Consider the following 20,249-nt stretch of genomic DNA (forward strand, 5'->3'; position numbering starts at 1 on the left):
AGAGGAATATTTCGCTGTTCTGTTAAACTAGATCCTCCACTAGGAGTACCTTTGTGTACTAACACTCTTCCTTCCCTGACATTACACATTCATACTCTCCTTATTGCAATATGGCATGTGTTGCTTGGGTGGGTGATTACTCACAGGACAGGAAAAAGTTAATGGTTAAACGGACTTAAAATGATCCTTTGTGTATGTGAGGCAGCTATTATTAATTTGAACTATACCCTTTGCATTTTAAATATATAATCTCTCTTGCTTTCTGTACTGGTGAGAAAAGTGAATGTTTTTCAACAGGGAACTCTCATGGAGCCTGGGTTCTACAGTTCCCAGATGTTCAAGTTTCCCATCAGTATCTTTTCCAGAAATTGACTCTCCGGCTCAAAGCCACAAGGACAATAACGTGAGAAGTCAGGGTCAGTGTAGTTATGGACTGGGAAAGTCACAGTTATCAACAAAACCAGAAAGGTGAAAAATAAAATTAATGAGCCAGTGGTCTTAAGGCTAACAATGAGGGCCTTGATACCTTTGGGATGCATAAGGCCAAATCGGCAAAGGGGAGATGGCCAAATCGGCAAAGGGGAGATAGCCAAAGAGAAAGTGGAGCTGTTGCAAATGGAGAAAACACTAATTTGAAAAGATACATGCACCTCCAAGTTCATTCGTGCACTGTTTACAATAACCAAGATATCGAAACAACCTAAGTTGAACTGACGGATGAATGGATAAAGGAGATGTGGTATACGTGCACAATGGAATATTAGCCATAAAAAGAATGAAATCTTGTCATTTGCGACAACATGGATGGACCTTGAGAACACTATGCTAAGTGAGATTAAGTTAGACAGAGAAAGACGAATACTGTATGATCTCACTTGTATGTGGAATCTAAAAAAATAATAGAAACAAAACCAAGCTCATAGATACAGAAAACAGACTGGTGGATGCCAGGAGAGGGTATGCAAAACAGCTGAAGGGGATCAAAAGGTATAAACTGCCAACTATAAAATAACTGTCATGGGAGTGTAATGTACAGCATGGTGGCTACAGTCAGTAACACCACACTGCATATTTCAAAGGTACTAAGTAAGAAAGTAGGTCTTAAAAGTTCTCATCATAAGAAAAAAAAAGAAAAAAGTTGTGTAATTGTGTATGGTAATGGATGTTAACTAGACTTACTGCCATGTTCATTTTGCAGTGTATACAAATATTGAATCACATCGTACACCTGAAACAAACGTAATGCTATATGTCAATTATACCTCAATAAAAAAAGAAAAAAAGAAAGAAAGAAAAGAAGAGGAAGCAAATGCAACAACACTTGAAACAGAAGCATTTGTTATGGTCTGGTACAGGGAGCCCAGTACAGATGAGATCACTGTGCAAAGTGCACCAAATAATATCATACAAAACAAAAAATATTTTTCATCCAGCAGTGAAATAAAGACCATGCACACTCTTAGTCACTTTCTATCATAGTACCTTGCATCTTTTCCTTCATAACACTTACCACTACTTCAAATTCATTTGTTTGTCTCACCCCCCCCATGAAAATGCAGTTGAATAAGAACTGAAGTTATGTCTGCTCTATTCTTCAATACTGATTTTCACTATAGTACCCAATGTTTAAAGAATGTCCAGCACACAGTGAACATAAAGAAATTAAAGGAAAAGATGAGAATGTATGAAACAAGAATCAACAGAATAGCAAGTATAATTTAGTAAAGTCTATCCACTTAAAGTAAGCAAATAAAACCACATCAAATCTCAAATCATTATTAAAACAATTTTTATAAGAGGCAGGGATATAGAACTGGTCAGAGTGAATACCTGAAGGAGAATTTAAGCATCATGGTAGCAGGTTTAGAGACTTAGATACATTTGAATAATCCTGTGAAATTTTAAAGATTACCCATGGTCTTACAACATTTTGAATCATATTAAGAAGAGAAAGTTTCATTTCCCTTTCCAAATCCCTACATAAGAATGTTAATATTGTTAACATTTTGGCATATATGTTTGCTGACTCTTTTATATGTTCTTAGAGACAAAGCTACATAAAAAACCATTCATATTTTATCACCATCATCATTCTTAACATTTATTAAGTATCAGCACTAGATACTGTTGTAAGAGTTTTAAGAGTCCCTAACTCAACCCCAATACTTCCTTAAGATAGCTATTATCCTCATTCTCTAAAGAACAGGAGAAAGAGTGCTTAATTACGGACAATTTGCTTTTGTGATTTACCATTATAATTTTGAGACCTCTTTTCCTGTTCAAATTGATAAACTTTTAGGTTGTCCCCAATTGTATGTCACTAAATATAATTGGTACAGTTTAGGCTTTTGTATTATTTACTTCTGCAGAATGGATTCTTAGAAATGGGACTGATGGCTCAAAGGGTATTCACATTTTAACAGATACGATCAAATTACTCTCCAAAAGATTAAATTTATAGACCCATCACACAATTATGAATGTGCCTATTTCTGTATACACTCATTGACATTAGATACTACCACTCTTTGTAATTTTCAATAATCTGAAACAAGATAACCCATTGTATAATTTTTCATTTCCTTATAAATTAATAACAGGAATCTTTTTATCTGGCTAGTCATTGTAATTTTCATAGTCTTAGTCTACTTTTCTATTAGATGCTTTTTATTAAGAATTCCATATTTTAGTTTATTAACACCATGTTTATTACTTGTGTTGGAAATATTTTCTTTGACTTCTGTTAATGAGTTTTAATATACTTTTTTAAATGAAAGATTATGAAAAGTAATTTTAATTTCCTTTTCTTTTATGGGTTCTAAGTTTCTGGTTTGCCTCACACAGGTTTCTCCTACCCTAAGCAATATACTTTGATATTTTCTTCTAATATCTTATAAATGTATTATTTACAAGATATTATTATATTAACATTATCTTATACTATATATTAATTTATAAGATATAATTTGCATTTTTAATCTAGTGGATGTATATTTCACATGGATATGAATGCAAATATAAGTTTATTTTCATTCAAAAGAGTAACCAATTCTGTCACCTAATTTATTGTGCACTTCATTTTTATCCAATGATCTGAAATTTCAACATTTTACAAATACTAAATTCTCTGCATATATTTGTCATCTTTTTGGTCTAATTTTACATTCTTTTCTATTTATCTATTTTTGTACTATCATATTTTAGTTGTATTAACTTGATAGCATTCTGCACATGGCAAGGAAATGGACCATTAAAGGATATTAATTATCTCAAAAATATAAAGGCATTTTTCTATAATTGTAAATTATCATTTATCAAAACAACTACCAGTAATCCTACTAGAATTCTCAGTAGCAATGGACTAAATTTATAAATTAATTCGAGGAGTCTTGATTTCTTCCCATATAGGAACATGAGACAACTTATTCAGGTTTTATTTTATAACTTTGTATTAAATTAATTTTCTCCCTATAAGCTCGGTGTCTTTCTTACTAGATGTAAACCTTGATACTTCATAGTTTTCTGATATCATTAACTAAATTTATATTCATATTAACAGGTAATTTTATAAAGGAAGACTTCAGGGTCATTTTTCTGTATACTTATCTAGTATTTGGCACCTTAAGTTGATTTACTAGTTTCATTTTTAGTTGATGCATATTTACTATATACGTCATCGTATCATCTTCAAATAACAATAAGCTTGTCTCTTGTCAATATTTATGACATTTAAATTTTTATTATTATTAGCTCACTTTTCTAAAAGTGATAACTAGAGTGGTGATAGAAAAATCCCTGTATTCTTCCTGATTTTATTTGGGATGCCTCTAGTATGCCACTATTACTATAATATTAACTATTAATTTGCAGAAAATGTTTTACACATTTTCAGTAGTTTTTAATTATAAAAAATAGCAAACCTATTTTTTATTTAAATAATTATACTAACATTGACCCATTTTGACTTTGTTGAAATAAACCCTACACAGTCAATAGGTTTTAGTCCTTAAATAGAATACCTGAATTTATTTGTTAATTTTGATGTTTGCAACTGTTGTACTTATATACACATATGTATGCTCTTTTTTTGGGTTGTGTTTGAGGTATTGATGCTGAGGTTTGCCAGCTATGTAAAAAGAATGGGAAAACATTCCATCTTAACCTATATTCTGGAAAAAATTTTAAAATATAAGAATTATTTGTTCTATGAAAGATCATTTGAAATGATAATAGTTCTTTTACTACATTTTTACCTCTTCCTCTTTGGCTATGTGCTTAGAGAAATGGTTCTCAAAGTATGACCATGGATAGGAAATATTGAGATCACCTGGGAGCTTGTTAGAACTACAAATTCTTGGACCCCAGTTCAGACCTACTGAAAGCCTGGGTTTGAGGATCATCAATCTGCATTTTAACAAGCCCTTCAGGTGATTCTGATACATGCTTAAGTTTGAGAACTACTGCCTTAGATTTCCTACCCCTTCCTCCTCAGCATATTTCAGCTTTCTTCAGCTTTGGCAGACAATACTCAAATTTCTTCCACATGATAAAGTTTACTAGCACAGATGCACAGGATATACACTTATAATTATTTAAATATTTTCCATAGCTGTGGTTATATTTTCAAATTTATTATGCTCTGTGTTTCTTTTTGTTTAAAAAAGAAAATTCTTGGTGGGACAAGTCAGCAAGATGGCGGAAGAGGCGTTTTCAGCCGTCACCCCCCCACCCCCTCCTAAACAAACATAGATTTTGACAACCACTAAGAAATAGATAGTAATACCTTTGTTCGGAGTCAGGGAGTCCAGCGGAGAAATTCCCGCACACCACTTGAGCAGAAAATCCGAGATCAGACCCACTGAAGCGGGTAAGAACACTTTTCCCTTTACCTGCATGGCCTCTCCCCCAGAGTGGCATAGCTCAGTGCCAACAGAGGCTCCACTAAGCCCGAGATTTCCCCCGGGGGTGGGGAAAGCGGAAGCGTTGGGAGTGAGTGTTCAGCTTCCCAGGCCTCCAAGACGCTGCCCCAAAGGCCACTTCTTTCTTGCCTCACCGGGAATAGCGAGGGTCTCAGCACAGCTGGGGTGTCGGGAGAGGCTGGGAGCAGGTAGGCGAGAGGACGACTCACAGCCACAAGGGCTTGGACCTCAACAAGGGGCGCTGGAGCCTTCAGAGCCTACAGACCAATGCACGGACTCCTTCAGGAGGCTGGCCCACAAGCGGCTCTGGAAGCTTCAGCTGATGATTTCAGCCTCCAGCCCACCTGGCGCCTGCAGCGCTCTGCGTGCCTCAGCCCTCCCCGCCTCCTGGCTGACGCGCCACGCGTGCGCTATGCGTGTGTGCCGAGTGTGAGGCCAAGCCCTTGCGCACTGCTGGTGAGCATGCGCAGACGGCCGGCTCAGCTCCGCGGGATTGTCCGAAGTTCCCCGGATTTGCGAATTTCAGGGCTCTGCCCTAAGAAAAACACACAGAAGGCTTTCAGCACCCACCCTGGCTTTGGGGGATGGAGAGAAAGCAAGCGATGTTAAGAATGCCTCCCCCCACCTTCGCAAAGACGGAGCAAGAGGTCGCAAAGACGGAACAAGTGCGTGCATCTATAGAAAAAGTCTGATAGAGCCTCAGAATCCTTAGCTGCGCTGACAAGGTGTTTCTATGCCCAGGCCGGTCAGTAAAGACTGGAAAAGGTGACTGTTTTGTAAAATGCATACTATGGATCTTGAAGCACCCGTGTAACCTGGCCTCAGTCCTTCTTAGCAGTGGTCCCAGTGATCCTGTCTCCTCAGGGACCCAGAGGGAGACATGCCCATCTACATCCTTCCTATTGCCCACTGTGGACATTGAAGCAGCCTGTAACTCAGTTCCAGCCCCTCTCAGCTACTACATCTGGCAGTGTTTCCACATTTTGAGGTTACCAACAGTCATTTGTGTTGGTCCCAACACTGTTTATGCCAGTTTTAGTCTTTATTATATCATTTAATTACCTATTATATAAATGGAAAATATGATTGCAAAAAGAAAGTATTTTTATATGAAAACAAAGATGATTTGGGAAGATTTGATATAAATGCAATTCTAAAACTGCTATAGAATTATATATTCTTTGTTATAAAATCATATGTAAGAAAAATCATAAAAGATTTTTTAAACTATTACAGAAATCTAGAAGGATTTTATACTGATTGCTTCACAAGTATCTTTTGAATTTTTGTTCCACTTAAAAGAAACTAAAAATGGAAATCACAGATGGTTTATTATGGAATGTGATTTACACAAGCAAACTTTGTACAACCCCAGTCGATGATGCACATTCAAAGAAAGGACATGAGCTGGACCTATAAGAAAAAATTCGTCAATTCAATTATATTTATAGGTTTTAGGTTAAATGAAATATCCAAAGCTATATGTATCTTTTTTATGACACTTGTTTTACCTTTTAATTAATGTCTAACTATTACCTCTGGTAGACGAACTCCTGCTGTACATAAATTGGACTTCATTTCCTGATTATGTTCATTGAATCATTCAGTGGCCTCTCTTAAAAGACAAACACCACACCTTGGCTTCCAAGTCTTCAAGACGTGGCAGCAGCCACTTCTACTACTGCCTTTTTTGTCATTCATTCCCACGTTCTATCTTTATGTTCCAGGCACACTGACCTTATAGGTCTTTGAACACAACGGGCCTTTTCTCTCCTTGAGCTTTTCACATACAGTTATACCTGCATGGTATGCTCTTTCCATCTCATTGGTGTCCACCTGACTTACGTGTATTCCATAGATCCTCTCTTAAATGTATCTTCTTTATATAGGCCTTCCTTGATCATGAGACCTAAAGTTGTTGTCCCTTATTGTAGCTCATGGCAACTTTGGTTTTCTTTCACAGTGTACATCATAATTTTCCAAAAAACTTGTATTTGTGCATTTGTTTTTCAATGCTTTTTCTACCATTAAACTCCAAGTTCTAATAATGAGGTGATCTCTTTTATTCACTTCTATAACTCCAGGGCCTGACCAAAAAAAAAAGGTACTTAGTTTTTTTGTTTATTAAGCAAATGAATGAAGAATCAACAGTGAGGATAAAACTAATGGGCATGTATGAATTTGATGGTGATGCAATGGGTGAACAATTTTCTAACTGTGATTTTTGAGATTATCTATAGTTATTAAAGTGCAAAATCAGAATGAAAGGTAGAACGTATCAGTTTTTCTTATTAATTTCTATAATCTCTATTTCTAACATCCAGCTGTTAAGTCTCTCATGAGAATTCTCTCTCACCTCACAATAATATAAGTTTAGTGATTACATAGACTTTTTCTCTCTTGTTCACTGCCAACCCTCAAACGGTATCTGGCACATAGAAGGTAATAAATAAATGTGCTTTTATTTAAGGATCACCACTGTAGATGAATACCTATTCTCAGATTTAATTATGATTTCAGAATTATTTCCAATTGTTCTGGCTAAAAGTGAAAGGCATTACAAAAAGAAATTAGCAGAAACTGGCTAGTTATTCACCAATTTCCCTTCTCTTCTTGGGCAGACAGAATTCCTTTCCCAGCTTCCTTACAATTAAGTGCAGCTAATTGATTCGGATATGGCCAATGGGTTACAAGCTGAACATCTTACAGGCCTGGTCTACTAAAAAAAACAAAAACAAAAAAAACAAACAAAAAAACACAAACGCCAATACTTCACCCTCTTTTGTTGCCCAACTGTTGAATAGAGAGGGCTCTGTTTATCAAGAAGAGGGTGGAGCCACGAGATGGAAGGACCCTAGGTCAATGACTGACCAAATGGAGCAGAGCCTGTCCTCAAAAGTCAACCCCTGTTGTCCTAACATGTGAGGGAAGAACTGATTTTTAGTTGTTGTCAGACCACTAATATTTTGAGGTTTGCCTCACAGGTTCTCTAAAAATTTGAAGGTTTCATGTACACGGTAAATCACTTACAGTCAGTATACAAAAGGCAATCATTGAAATAATGAAAACAACACTGACAGTAGAGTCAAGTTTTGAGACCACCTTGTAACTAGGAGGTAGGAGGGTTCCTAGAGATAATTTCAAGTACAAATTATGTGCCATCTCAAGCTTTCTCATGCTGGTGATAGCAAAAAGTTGAAATGTCCCCCTTATTCTTTCAATGCTCCAGTTCCACTGTTTCTAATATATTCAGGAAGAGCTTGAGGTACACAATTCATTTCTTTTTGTTGTTTGCTGGATTCACTCATTGGGGCAGAGGAATATAAGTTGCTAAATAGAAGGTGGCCTGGCTGAGTGACAGCCAAATCTTGAACTCTCTATAAGGTCTACCGGTCTGATTGTGACCCTGAGTGTTGATCCTCTGTCTTGCTGGGACAGAGGCAAATATTTCAGGGAATGATGCTCTCCCTCTCTTCACACCTCTCCTTCCCATGTCAAACTCAGTGAAAGAGGCTCCAAGTTAAATGGAACAGGACCCTTCTAAAGAAATGCAATCAAAATCTACCTTGTTTAGTTCTGTTCTACCTTAAAATCATAAATGAATGCTATTACATGTTCTTGAATTAGGTCCTAAACCTTGCATTTCAAATTTAGTACTTCAATATATCTAGCAATTGCCTATCTAACGTAGAGTTCTAACAAGATTTTCTCCCCCTAGGAAGGTAGTTTTTGAACACTTATCAACTAAGCACCGTTATTTCTCCAATGAGATTTTGGGCCACATCTATACTGAGTTTCGATATGTGTCTCTCTACTTCTCCACTGAGTTCTTCCTCTATTCATTCATTGCACTATTTTATTATAATTATCCAATTCATTTGTAACATGTCTTATTTGGTAAAACAGTTCTCCATTTCTTTTTATTAAAATTGACTGAGCTACTTTGTTATATATATTTTGGAAAAAGTTTTTCAAATTTGTCATAAAATCCAACTCTAATTTTGATTACTTACAGGTTAAAGATATACATTAATTTGCATATTACAAATTATTAAGCTATCCCATCTAAGAATAGAAAATGTCTCTATTTATTCTGATCTTTTATGTCTTTGTAGAGAGTTTTAATGTTTCCGTTTTTAGGTCTTGTATATTCTTTTAAAGATTTTTTTTTTTAATTTTTATTATTATTTATTTTTGGCTGTGTTGGGTCTTCGTTTCTGTGCGAGGGCTTTCTCTAGTTGTGGCAAGAGGGGACCACTCTTCATCGCGGTGCGCGGGCCTCTCACTGTCGCGGCCTCTCTTATTGCGGAGCACAGGCTCCAGACGCGCAGGCTCAGTAATTGTGGCACACGGGCCCAGTCGCTCCGCGGCACGTGGGATCCTCCCAGACCAGGGCTCGAACCCGTGTCCGCCGCATTGGCAGGCAGATTCTCAACCACTGCGCCACCAGGGAAGCCCTGGGTCTTGTATATTCTTTATTAATTTCTGGATAGTTCTAATTTTTTGGTTGCTGTTTTTGTAAATGTATAGATTATTGCATATATAATGGAATAATATTGAATAAGTTGATTTTAAATTTAGTAACTTTGCTACACTTCCTTATTTAGCCCTAATATATTTTCAGTTGGGATATTATGTTTTGTCTTTATGGGGGGATTTTTGGTCTTTTTTCACTCTATATTATTTATTTACAATTCTCTTTACAATATTTGTAGAAAATCAATTTTGCAGTAGATTCGATTAATTACTTTCAATAATCCAGTTTTTGGTTTCACTAACATACTCAATTTTTTTTGCTCTTGTTATTCTTTGCTGTATGTCCTGTCTTATTTCTATTACAGCTTTCCTTTTCTTCATGTGTTAGCTATTTCCCCTTTTCCAACATCTTGAGTTTTGTAATTAATATTGGTTTGTTGATATCAGGTTTCTCAACCTCAGCCCTATTGACATTTTGAGCTACGTAATTCTTCCTTGTGTGTTTGGGGGGCTATTCTATGAACTGGGAGTGTTTATCAGCATCCCTATCCTCTACCCACTAGCTTCCAGCAGGAATCCTCTCTTAGCCATGGCTATCAAATGTGTGTCCAAACACTGCCAAATGTCTCCTGTGATGGAAAGGAAATAACTTCTGTTGAGGACCACTGAAAATTGATCAAAGGCATATAACAAACTGAGAACTATTTATTCAAGAACAACTACTGAACCTAAGAGAAGAACACTGGCAATCCGTGATGTTTCAACCTTGAGCTGCTACCTTACCCTCCACCTCCATCAGTACTACAGATCTACCAGGGTGGGGCAAGTTATGAAAGTAAGCAACTTTACTGTCGGGGGAGCTAACATGACTTGGAGTGGAAGCTGGAAAAACTCCATGACCCAGAGTTATCCAAAATAATAGTAATCTCAGTGGCAAACGTAGCAGCTTGCCTCAGTTTGCGAAAATGATTAAGGCAAGCAACTAACCAGCCAACTAGCCAGATATTCAAGGAGATCTTGAGAATGAGACAGCCATAATGGGTCTTGATAAGTTGTCACATATTCCTGGCTGTCTGAAAGGCTATATGCATGTGCAAGGTCGCACATATGTTCAGGAAAGTCCAAAGAGGGCCATAGTTATTTATACATCTTTGGCTAAGTGAGAGGCCTTCTACATGAGCAGAAGAGACAAAAAGGCCAGCAGATGTTAAAAGCTGAATCAGATTAATAATTGCCTGCAGTTTGTATGTGTTCCCCAATGAACATACAGATCCAGTGGCAAAGGGATGAACTGTCTCAAGGTGTTTAAGCACAAACTTTGGTCAATCATGCTGACACAGGAGTGATCCCTAGAAGCCAGGATTAATATAAAAGCAAGAAGAAAAAACAAAAACAAAAATACTGAGGCATCAGTATATCCATACACTACAGGGGAGAAAGGCTCCTTATAATTAGTGGAGGGAAATCCCTAAACAAACACAGGAACAAGCATAACACCTATGGGAGAATGCAAATCCACAGTTGTTACAATATATTATATAAAATCTCTTGTTTCCAACAAAAAATCAGCAAACATGCAGAGGAATGGGAAAGTGTTTCACATACTTTGGAAAAAGCAAACAGTGTCTCTGATGGACTCTAGATGTTGGACTTAGCAGACAAAGACTTCAAAACAGCTATTATAAATTGATCAAAAAAACTAATGTAAACTATGCTTAAATAATAAAGGAACGTATAAGAACAATGACTATTCAAATAGAAAATATCAATTAAAGACCTAGAAATATAAAAAAGAACCAAATAGAAATTCTTGAGTCAAAAAGTACAGTAACCAAAATAAAAAATTAACTATAGGGACTCAAGACAGTGGCATTATTCATAATATCCAAAGACCAGAAGCAATCTAAATGTACATCAACCCGTGAAGAGATAAACAATATATGATATATCCACACAACGGGATACTTACTACTCAGCAATAAAAGGAATACAGTATTCATGTAGTTCATATAAGTGAACTTCAAAACGTGAAGTGAAAGAAGCTAGATGCAAAAGACGATATATTGTATTATTTCTTTTATATGAACTATCCATAAAAGGCAGATCTTAGAGGTAGAAAGATTAGAGCTTTGCTTGGAACTGGGGGAAGGACCCAGAATTGACTAGAAGTGGGCATGAGGGTTCTTGTCTTGGTGATGAAAACGCTCTAATATGGGATAGATTTATTAAATCATTAAAAGGTTTACTTAAAATGAGTGAATTAGGTTGTGTGTAAGTTATTTGCCAATAAAGCTGTTAAAATATTGTTATTCATATCAAATATAAATAGAATTTTAATGGATCAAATGCATTACATTTTTCTTGCAAATAATAATAATCATTATCATAGTATTAGTAAAGATTGTATATTTAGCCTTCATTATGCATCATTATATGAGGCTCTTTAAATGTATAGTCATATTATTTACAACTATGAGAGAGAAAATAATAACTACCATGATACAGGTAAATGAATGCACACTAAGAAGAAAAAAATTGCTAAAGGTAGCTTGACTCCTAAATTCTTGGACTCAACTAATGCTTTTTATAGTTTGCTAGTTGTGTCTCTGTGTGTATGTGTGCACATGCACATGCATAAGAGAGAAATGAGACATGATGTAAGATTAATATTGGGCAAATATGTTCAATGGAATGTAATGCTGTAGATAATATATTTTAAGACTTCATAATTACTGGGTAATATATATAAATACAAGTAAAATTACTGTTAAAATTATTAAGTTCTTAGGGATTGAAATTTCAATAACTCTTTAAATTGCCAAATGATATTTTAATTTTGGTCTCAAATTTTTCAAGAAAGTGAAAAATTAACCTTTTGACTTATTAACCACTTGAGAATACTAGCAGCATTTTTCTTAGACTTTACACTAAACCATAAATTTTAAAATAATGTCTGTAAATAAAAACCTAATAGGTTATGATATTATAATGTAGATTTCAAAATAAGAAAAAATTTGATACGTTTTCACATTTTTAGTAATGTGAAACTGTAGCTTATATTCTAAAACTTATAAACTAACTACCTTATAAACCATTCTAAGCTTCATTTTATTAACACGAATGGTCAAGCCAATTACATAAAATATAGTTTCTTTCCTTTGTTTAACACATGAAAAACTCATCACTGATTCTCTGACTTTAAATAAATTCATAAGCTTTACTATTACCCATTAGAAGAGGTGTTTTGCTCACACAAAGATAAAATAAATTATTTATAATCAGTAAATCTTCATAGTATAAGAGTTTACATCAGTGATTATCCAGAACTGGTAAAGAAAGAATGGTTAGTGGAAAATCTTACCACGCCAATGGAAAAGTAATTATTGATGATACTGTAAGGCACTGGGTCTCCCTTCTCATCTTTGTCATTAGGTATGACTTCAAACTTCCACCTGTCCAACATGATTTCTGTGCTGTTTTCAATGTCTTTTAAGATTTTCATCAGATTCTCACCTTCATAACCTAATGAAAAAAAATTATCATGAGAAAAAAATAACCAAATAACAAAAGCTATAATTATACATGTTTAAGCGTGTGAATATGTGTGTATCATTCTAAAGCTAAATAATGCATTTTAAAGCAAATTCTAATACAGGTTGAAGAATTAACTATAATCTTATTATACTCATACCAATATTTTATCTTTAGCTTTAATTTGTAACTCATATTTCGCTCCTGTGGGACAAATTCTCAGTAGAGCCAACTGCCAAATGAACATCTCCAATGCATACCCCTCACAAAACTTTTTATCAATGTATTTATTCAAAGTGGAATTAATGATGTGCTTTGGTATCATCCTCTTGTGAACTCTCCCTCCGAAAGACAGTTGACTTTCCCCTCCACCCAGTTGCTATAATTAAAAGCCTGGATGCCACGTTAGACTTGTCCCTTGTTTCTACTCCCTCTGCAGGCTTTATATTTGATAACACTTTTTTCCAGAAGCCACCCTCCCAAAATAATGGATTCTGTACAGTACCACAGCACACACTTCTCAAAACTAGCCCTACCACAGAGCTAGCATGGTGCACTATAGTTATTTTCATTTTTCTCCCCACAAGTTCCTTTTACCAGGTGTGCCCTACAGTGAATGTCCAACAAATCTATTTTTAAATAAATCTACTATAGATAGTCACCATGGCCAGAAAAGAAACTTGTTGCTTAATATTATACTTTCCCTTAAATGTACCTTTATTATCTAACATTATAGTTAATTAGGGCTGTAGCCTAATCCTGGCTGTGTTATTTACTTCAGTGTCTGCTTTTAACATTCTAAACAGTTTCTTCCTCTGTAAAAACTTAGGTTTGGTGTGAGAATTAAGTGAGAAAAAAAATGAGAAAATGCATAAAAGGTCTTAGTATATAAGGCAAAAGAATAGAAAGTTTTCAACAATATAATAATACTGACGATGACATTAGAATTTGAAATGTTATACTAAGTTTAATAATCTTTCTAACTCTATACACATTCTTACAATGATATTTTGAGTAGCAACAATATTTTCATAGATTTTTTTTCTGTGTCCAACTTCATTCTATATTTTAATAATTTATTTGTTGAACAAGAAAATGCCAGAGGCTATGAGTCCTCGTTAGATGTGTTAGCACACATAACTCTGGAAAAACTGATTGCATTAAAAGAAAAGGGAATAGGCACTGTAATATGCCAACATTAAATTACATTTATGGTGTATTTGTTGAATTAACTATTAGAGGGGCAAGGCAGCCAGAAACCAGGAATACGTATCTTGGAGCCTACCATCTCTTCTTACCTTACACAGGTCTAAAAACTAATCATACACCATTCAATACACACAGCAAAGAGTACAACAAACAATGATTACACAGATATAAACATTAAAAGTATTAAAAATCATTTCAGTAAATGTCATACCATACTTTATAGCATAATTCAAAAATTATGAACTTACATAATATACATATAATTGTACTCAGTGATAAAACACTGAATTGTTTAAACTACAAGACTATAGTAATTAAGCGTACTTATTTTTCAGGTGTTTCTTAATAGTTCCACCCTCATTCCCAATGTTTATTTTCTTTTTAATTTTTAATTTCTTTTAACACCCCCAAATAAATTTTATATATATATATATATATATATATGTTTCCCTATTGCATTGAATTAAAAACAGTTAAATATATTCACCTATTCTCCAAATTCTACTCTTGTTTGAAAATAAGTATGATGGTTTTAGATATAAATGAATTTATATACATTAAACTAATATTGTATAATATAGTATGAAAATATAGTATATTTAATATATAGTATTATATACAAACTCACTCAGCAGAAATATGAGTAAATGATAATGCTCTAAAACAAACATTGAGCTTGTCCTCAGCTACATCTCAGGTTAACAGAAGCATTGTTCAGCATAACACTGGAAAAATGTAGGAATGGCAACCGACCAGGAGACAACATAATAGAATTGAATTTAATGAAAGAATTAATACAGCTAGATTAAGTAGGGTCAATTAACTTAAATTCTTTAGCACTGGCTAGGTTCTCAAAGTTTTTATGGCTAAGTATGAAAAAGGCTGGTATCAATCAGTCTTCTAGCCAAGTAAAAATGGAAAGAGAGAGGCAATAAATCTATTTGGAGAACCATATCTGCAGTTCAGTGCTAATTCGCAAAGGTGAAGAATTCCAAATTGTAGTTCCCCGTTTAACAAATATCTATGCCCTACTTGTTTAGATTTATCTGTGCTCAAGCTTGTTTAATAATGATCCATAACTATAAATAGGATTCCTGAACTCAATAAGATTATATTTTTTTAAAAAAGATAAATTAAACTTATTAAATATGCAAACAAAGCTTGTTCCAGAAAAGAATGATGCTATTTTGCTTCCATTATTTTGATTTAAAGCCTATAATCACTCTAGGCTAAGAAACCAAATGAAAACGTAATTAGTATTTATCTTCGCTTTAATGATATGATGTTATCATAATGACTGATTCTATCTAAAATGTCATAGAAATTTTTACAAATTTAAAATCACATAAAGAAAAGCAACAACATATATTTGTAAGAGTGTGCTCCATGTAAAATTCTGCCTCCTACCCCCTTACTCTTCACAAAACAACATTTTTCTTGCAATAAACTTCAGAATTTTGTTTGAGAGATTAATCATTGCCAGAAAAATTGTAAAGAGAATGTAAATTAAGTATTTTTTTCAAATGCCCTACAACATCTTATATTTGTACAGTGTTATGTTTTCCAAAATATGTAAATATACTCATAAAAATTAAGCTTCCAGTCAATAGATTCCAGTGATATTACGTGAACAAAATGATTATTGGTTGAATAAAGTAATTTCTTTCCCAAATGTTAAGCATAATGATAATTACTATAATTACAGGAAGGACTCAGCCCAGACACTGGGGAAACAACTTGATAGTTGGGTGTAAGAACCTCCAAGGCAGATACCATTATTTTCTTCAAGTTCTGATGAGGAGTCTGAAGCACACAGTTGTTAAGCAACTTGCTCAAAGTTAGACACCTGACAAGAAATAATCCCACCCCAGAGCATGTTTCTTTATTAGTAAACTCTAGCAGATCGTACCTCCATTTTCCTAATTGCTCACCTTGGGCATCTTGCAGTCCCCCTTGATACCTAACTTTCCCCAAAGTCCCTACCCAATCCATTGGCAAGTTGTATCAGTCTTTCCCTGAAAATGTCAGTCTGTGCACTTGTCTCATTTGTACTACCACCGCCCTAGCCCAGCCCATTTATCCTCTAAATACAATGGTAATCCAAATTCTCCTTTCAAAAACTATGCTTCCCCACATTGCCACATTCTCTTAACAGTCTTTTATGCCCCCAAATTAACCTATTTTGAAAACACAAATGTCACTGTGCCACTCTGCTTCTGAAACTCTTCCAAAGTTTCACTGTGTGCTTCAAAGTCAATCACATAAAATTTTTACCATGACCATTAAGACCTGCATAATCTGGCTCCTGATTATCTCTCCAATGTCATCCTATTCACCCCCCTCAGGCCATACCTACCCACTGCCCCATGACCTCTTAGAGGTACATCAGCCTTCCTTCAGTCCTTTCAGTACAAAGAGCTCGCTCTTTCTTCCTCATATTTTAAATCCAGCTTAAATGTTACTTCCTCAGAGAGGTCTTCTTGACCATATAGCTGAATAGTTCCCCTCGGTTATTCTCTGAAAATACACTCTGATTCTTTCATATCCTTGACCTTATTTTGTAATTATATATTTCATTATTCAGTGATTTATTGTCTGTGTACTCAATGAAAATGTAATCTCCAAAAGGGTAAGAACCCTTTATTTATTTTCTCATTTAATATCCACCACCTAGAACAGTGCCAGCACATGCTAGACATGCACAAAGAGTTCATCATCAATATACACTTTGACATATACTATAATTCATGTGTCTTTGGCCACTGATAAGAATATCTTTAAAACTGTTTATAAGGAAATAATTAGAGGATGCCCTGAATGGAACTTCTATATCAATTTTGAGATTTAAGTCATTTGCCAGCTTGAAACCAAAATAAAATTATTAATTTTCAAATATCAAAAGTATTTCCAGAGGAATACATAAGAAGCCACATGCATGATTCTCTTCCTTTTAATCAATACACGTATATTAACGTTGGCAAATATGAGCATCTCGTAAGCAATGGTTCATTCTATCTATCTATCTATCTATATCTATCTTCAGATTCTATACAATTTAACTCAGTATTTTATAATATTCTTCTACTAAGTTATATCTTTAATGAAAGTTACAAATATATCATATACCATGTTTTTAACTTGGTTTCAAATTCTGTCAAATACACAAATACATGTATATACATCTTAGAGTTCACAAGTTGCCCAGGTATTCATGGAACAATTCTTCTCAAATTTTGTTGTAAATCAAGTTACTTAGGGAGTTTGCTTAAAAAAAAAAAAATCAACTGCCCGGGCCCCATCTCTAGAGATTTCCATTTAGCATATTTGAAGTAAGGTCAGTCCACTATATTTTTAACAAGCTCCCCAAGGGCTTCTGATTTACACTGTCTTAGTAGACACTTTTCAAACTTCTCTGAGTTTAGATGCTAAAAATATTTAGGATTAGGTTCTTGTTTCTTTAGCAAAATATGGTTTTCTTTTCTTTGATATCTTCAGGTAAGTTTAGCCTGTTAATGACACTTCAAATTATTTTAAGATCTCATCTTGAAATATTCTCCCCTTACTCACCTGTTCCATCTACACTATTCCATTTTCAGTTTCTTCAGTATGTCAAGTGCCTTTGTATCTCTGGGCCTTTGGACTTGATGTTCCCTCTGCCTATAACGTCCACCCCCAGTTCTATATGGCTCTGTCGTTATCCACCTATTAGGATTCTTCTTATGTCACCTCGTCAATTCCTAGGTGAGGTCGTTCATTATGTTGATTATCATCTTACTTGTCAGTAGGAAGTCTCACAATTTACACATGACTTCATGTTCGACTAGAACTTAAGGCCCCGTTGAAAGCAGATATTGTTTTCTTTCTATTCTTAACCCTGTACCCCAAGTGCAGAACACACCACCTGGTGCAGAGTGGATCTCAGAAAATGTGTTACCTCTTGTACTTATTCCTGGACAAGTCATTTGTTAGCCTTTCAGTTTTTTTCCTTTGTTTGTGATTTTCTCACACACTCAAGAGATTACAAATCTGAACATTATTTTAGAGTTAACCCATGCTTATCTCATTTCTTAAATTGGAAACCCCAAAACCAAAGAGGGTTGGAAGCTTGCCTGCCCCCATCAAGTATATAATTAGCACTCACAGTCTAACTCTTGGTCCACTATTTGTTTCTCTACCATAGACTATTGTTCAAAATTATACTACATATTTGACAGCAATTATGTTTGCTGAAATCACATGGCAGCTGTCATGCAGTGAAGAAATGCTGGATTTAGTTTTTTGGGGAAGGGTGCTCTGTACTGTATCTCTGTTTTTTAAGATTTTTTTGGTTGTTTTAGCTATTTTACCTCCTCCCCATCGCAGGCATCTTGCTAGATCATTGCCGGTCCCGAGAGGCAGAATAGCCACTGGAGGATGCTTGACTACATTTGCCTTTTCTGTAGAATTGAAAAATTGAAATAATATAAATTTTTGATCACGGACAGAACAACAATGAAAAAAACACAGCTTGGCACGGAAGGCATTCCACCAGGTACTTATAAACATAAAACGTTCTATTTTATAGTTATATACAATTATAAATTGATTAATTTGTATGTATTTCTAGCAATTTATAAAACAAATAAATACCAAAATTCACAGAGTGACAGGAATTTTCAAGACTTATGCATGAGGAAAGCCTTTTAAATATGTTAATTCAGTTAAAAATTGTAGCGTATTTGAATTAACACCGTTGAAATTCTCAAGGATGCAGGTATATGCAACACAGGAATATTCATACAAGGACGTAAGCAGAGTGGAGAAGTAGCTTCCTATAAAAAGTCCCTTGCAACATCAACTCGAGGTACACTTTAAGGAATAAAATATTTTGAAAATAGTGGAATTCTAAAAGTTAGTAAAACGCTAACAATGGTTGTGCTGTTCTGTGTCAGAGTCAACGACGTAAAAGATTACCAGGTTTTGTTTGAGGTTCAACATTATACAACATAGTGTTTGAGTCCAGTAAAGATATTTGCCACTGAAATTCCACATGCTTTTGTTTGAATCACTGAGCAAATCTCACAAACATATATTACTTTTCTTTATTTTTCTCCCTTCTCAGCCCTTAAAAGTAAGCATATGTGGGTGTGTAGGAATGGGGAGGGAATAGATTATGTAGGGATGTACCACAGTGTACTAGCCAAGGCTTAGATTTTGAGGGCTAATGCAAACCAACAATATCCTCCTGTTTTCACTAAAATTCTTACAAGTTCTCAGACATTGTTCAAGCAACTCCTTAATTTTTGCAGTTCTTGAACTCTGGTTTTCTCCTTAAATATATTAATACTACTGACATTGTTTATTGGAAGGCCAAAGAATACAATTTTCCCCATTTTTCCTTTTTTAAAAATATGTTAGTAGATTAAAGTCATTATATGCTTACCAAAAGTGTGCTGACAATATGTATTCATTTTTAATTTGAATATTTTTGAGGGTATGAAAAGGTAGAATATTCTCAACTGCATTGACTAAATAAAAGTTTGCTTCAATATATATAGATAGTAAAACTTCTTTTGAATCAATCTTTCCTTTTTATGAAGAGGCCTATTTTTAAAAAAGATTGGTCAATGCAGATCCAGAAATATTTGAGGGCTTATTAAATTCCAAGAGAAATGAATGAGAAAAGAAGGATTTCTAGTTACTTGTAAATTTTTTTGTCAGTTAAAAATTTGAAATATAGAATAAATTAGGCCAGTAAACAGTGTGTAACATTCCAGATGTCTAAGTGTATCACTATGTATTTTGTTTATTTAATGCATCCACATCCAAAGATATGGATGCATTAAGTAAACAAACAAAATACATAGAATTTAAGGTTACCACTCTCACCCCAGCTACGTTAAATGTGTGTCTTCATTACCTATGCAGTCCAAAATCCACCCCACAGTTCCATCTCCACCGCAGGCTAACACTCTGAAATCAGGAACATCACGGAAAAAGTTTAACCTGAAAAATAAGCATGTTATGGCACATGATTGATATTTCAAAATTAGGATATTTTTAGTTTTGTATATTTAGCATTTCATCTAATGAAAGATTTTGATTTTATTGAAAAACATTAAATTCTTATGTAGA

The 20,249-nt window shown here is 34.6% G+C and overlaps 1 protein-coding gene across 1 annotated transcript in view; it reads right to left on the reverse strand.

Moving 5' to 3' along the window:
* Positions 1-20,249, reverse strand: part of DGKB (diacylglycerol kinase beta) — a 708,671-nt gene that overhangs the window by 383,680 nt on the left and 304,742 nt on the right. Inside the window, exons 18-20 of the mRNA XM_028164532.2 lie at positions 20,035-20,120; positions 18,482-18,571; positions 12,757-12,917 (exon numbers count right to left, since the gene is read on the reverse strand). Of these exons, the coding sequence (XP_028020333.2) occupies positions 12,757-12,917; positions 18,482-18,571; positions 20,035-20,120 (337 nt within the window). The remainder of the gene's footprint in view (positions 1-12,756; positions 12,918-18,481; positions 18,572-20,034; positions 20,121-20,249) is intronic.

This window comes from Balaenoptera acutorostrata, chromosome 7 (genome assembly GCF_949987535.1).
Source record: "Balaenoptera acutorostrata chromosome 7, mBalAcu1.1, whole genome shotgun sequence".
NCBI classification, from domain to species: Eukaryota; Metazoa; Chordata; class Mammalia; order Artiodactyla; family Balaenopteridae; genus Balaenoptera; species Balaenoptera acutorostrata.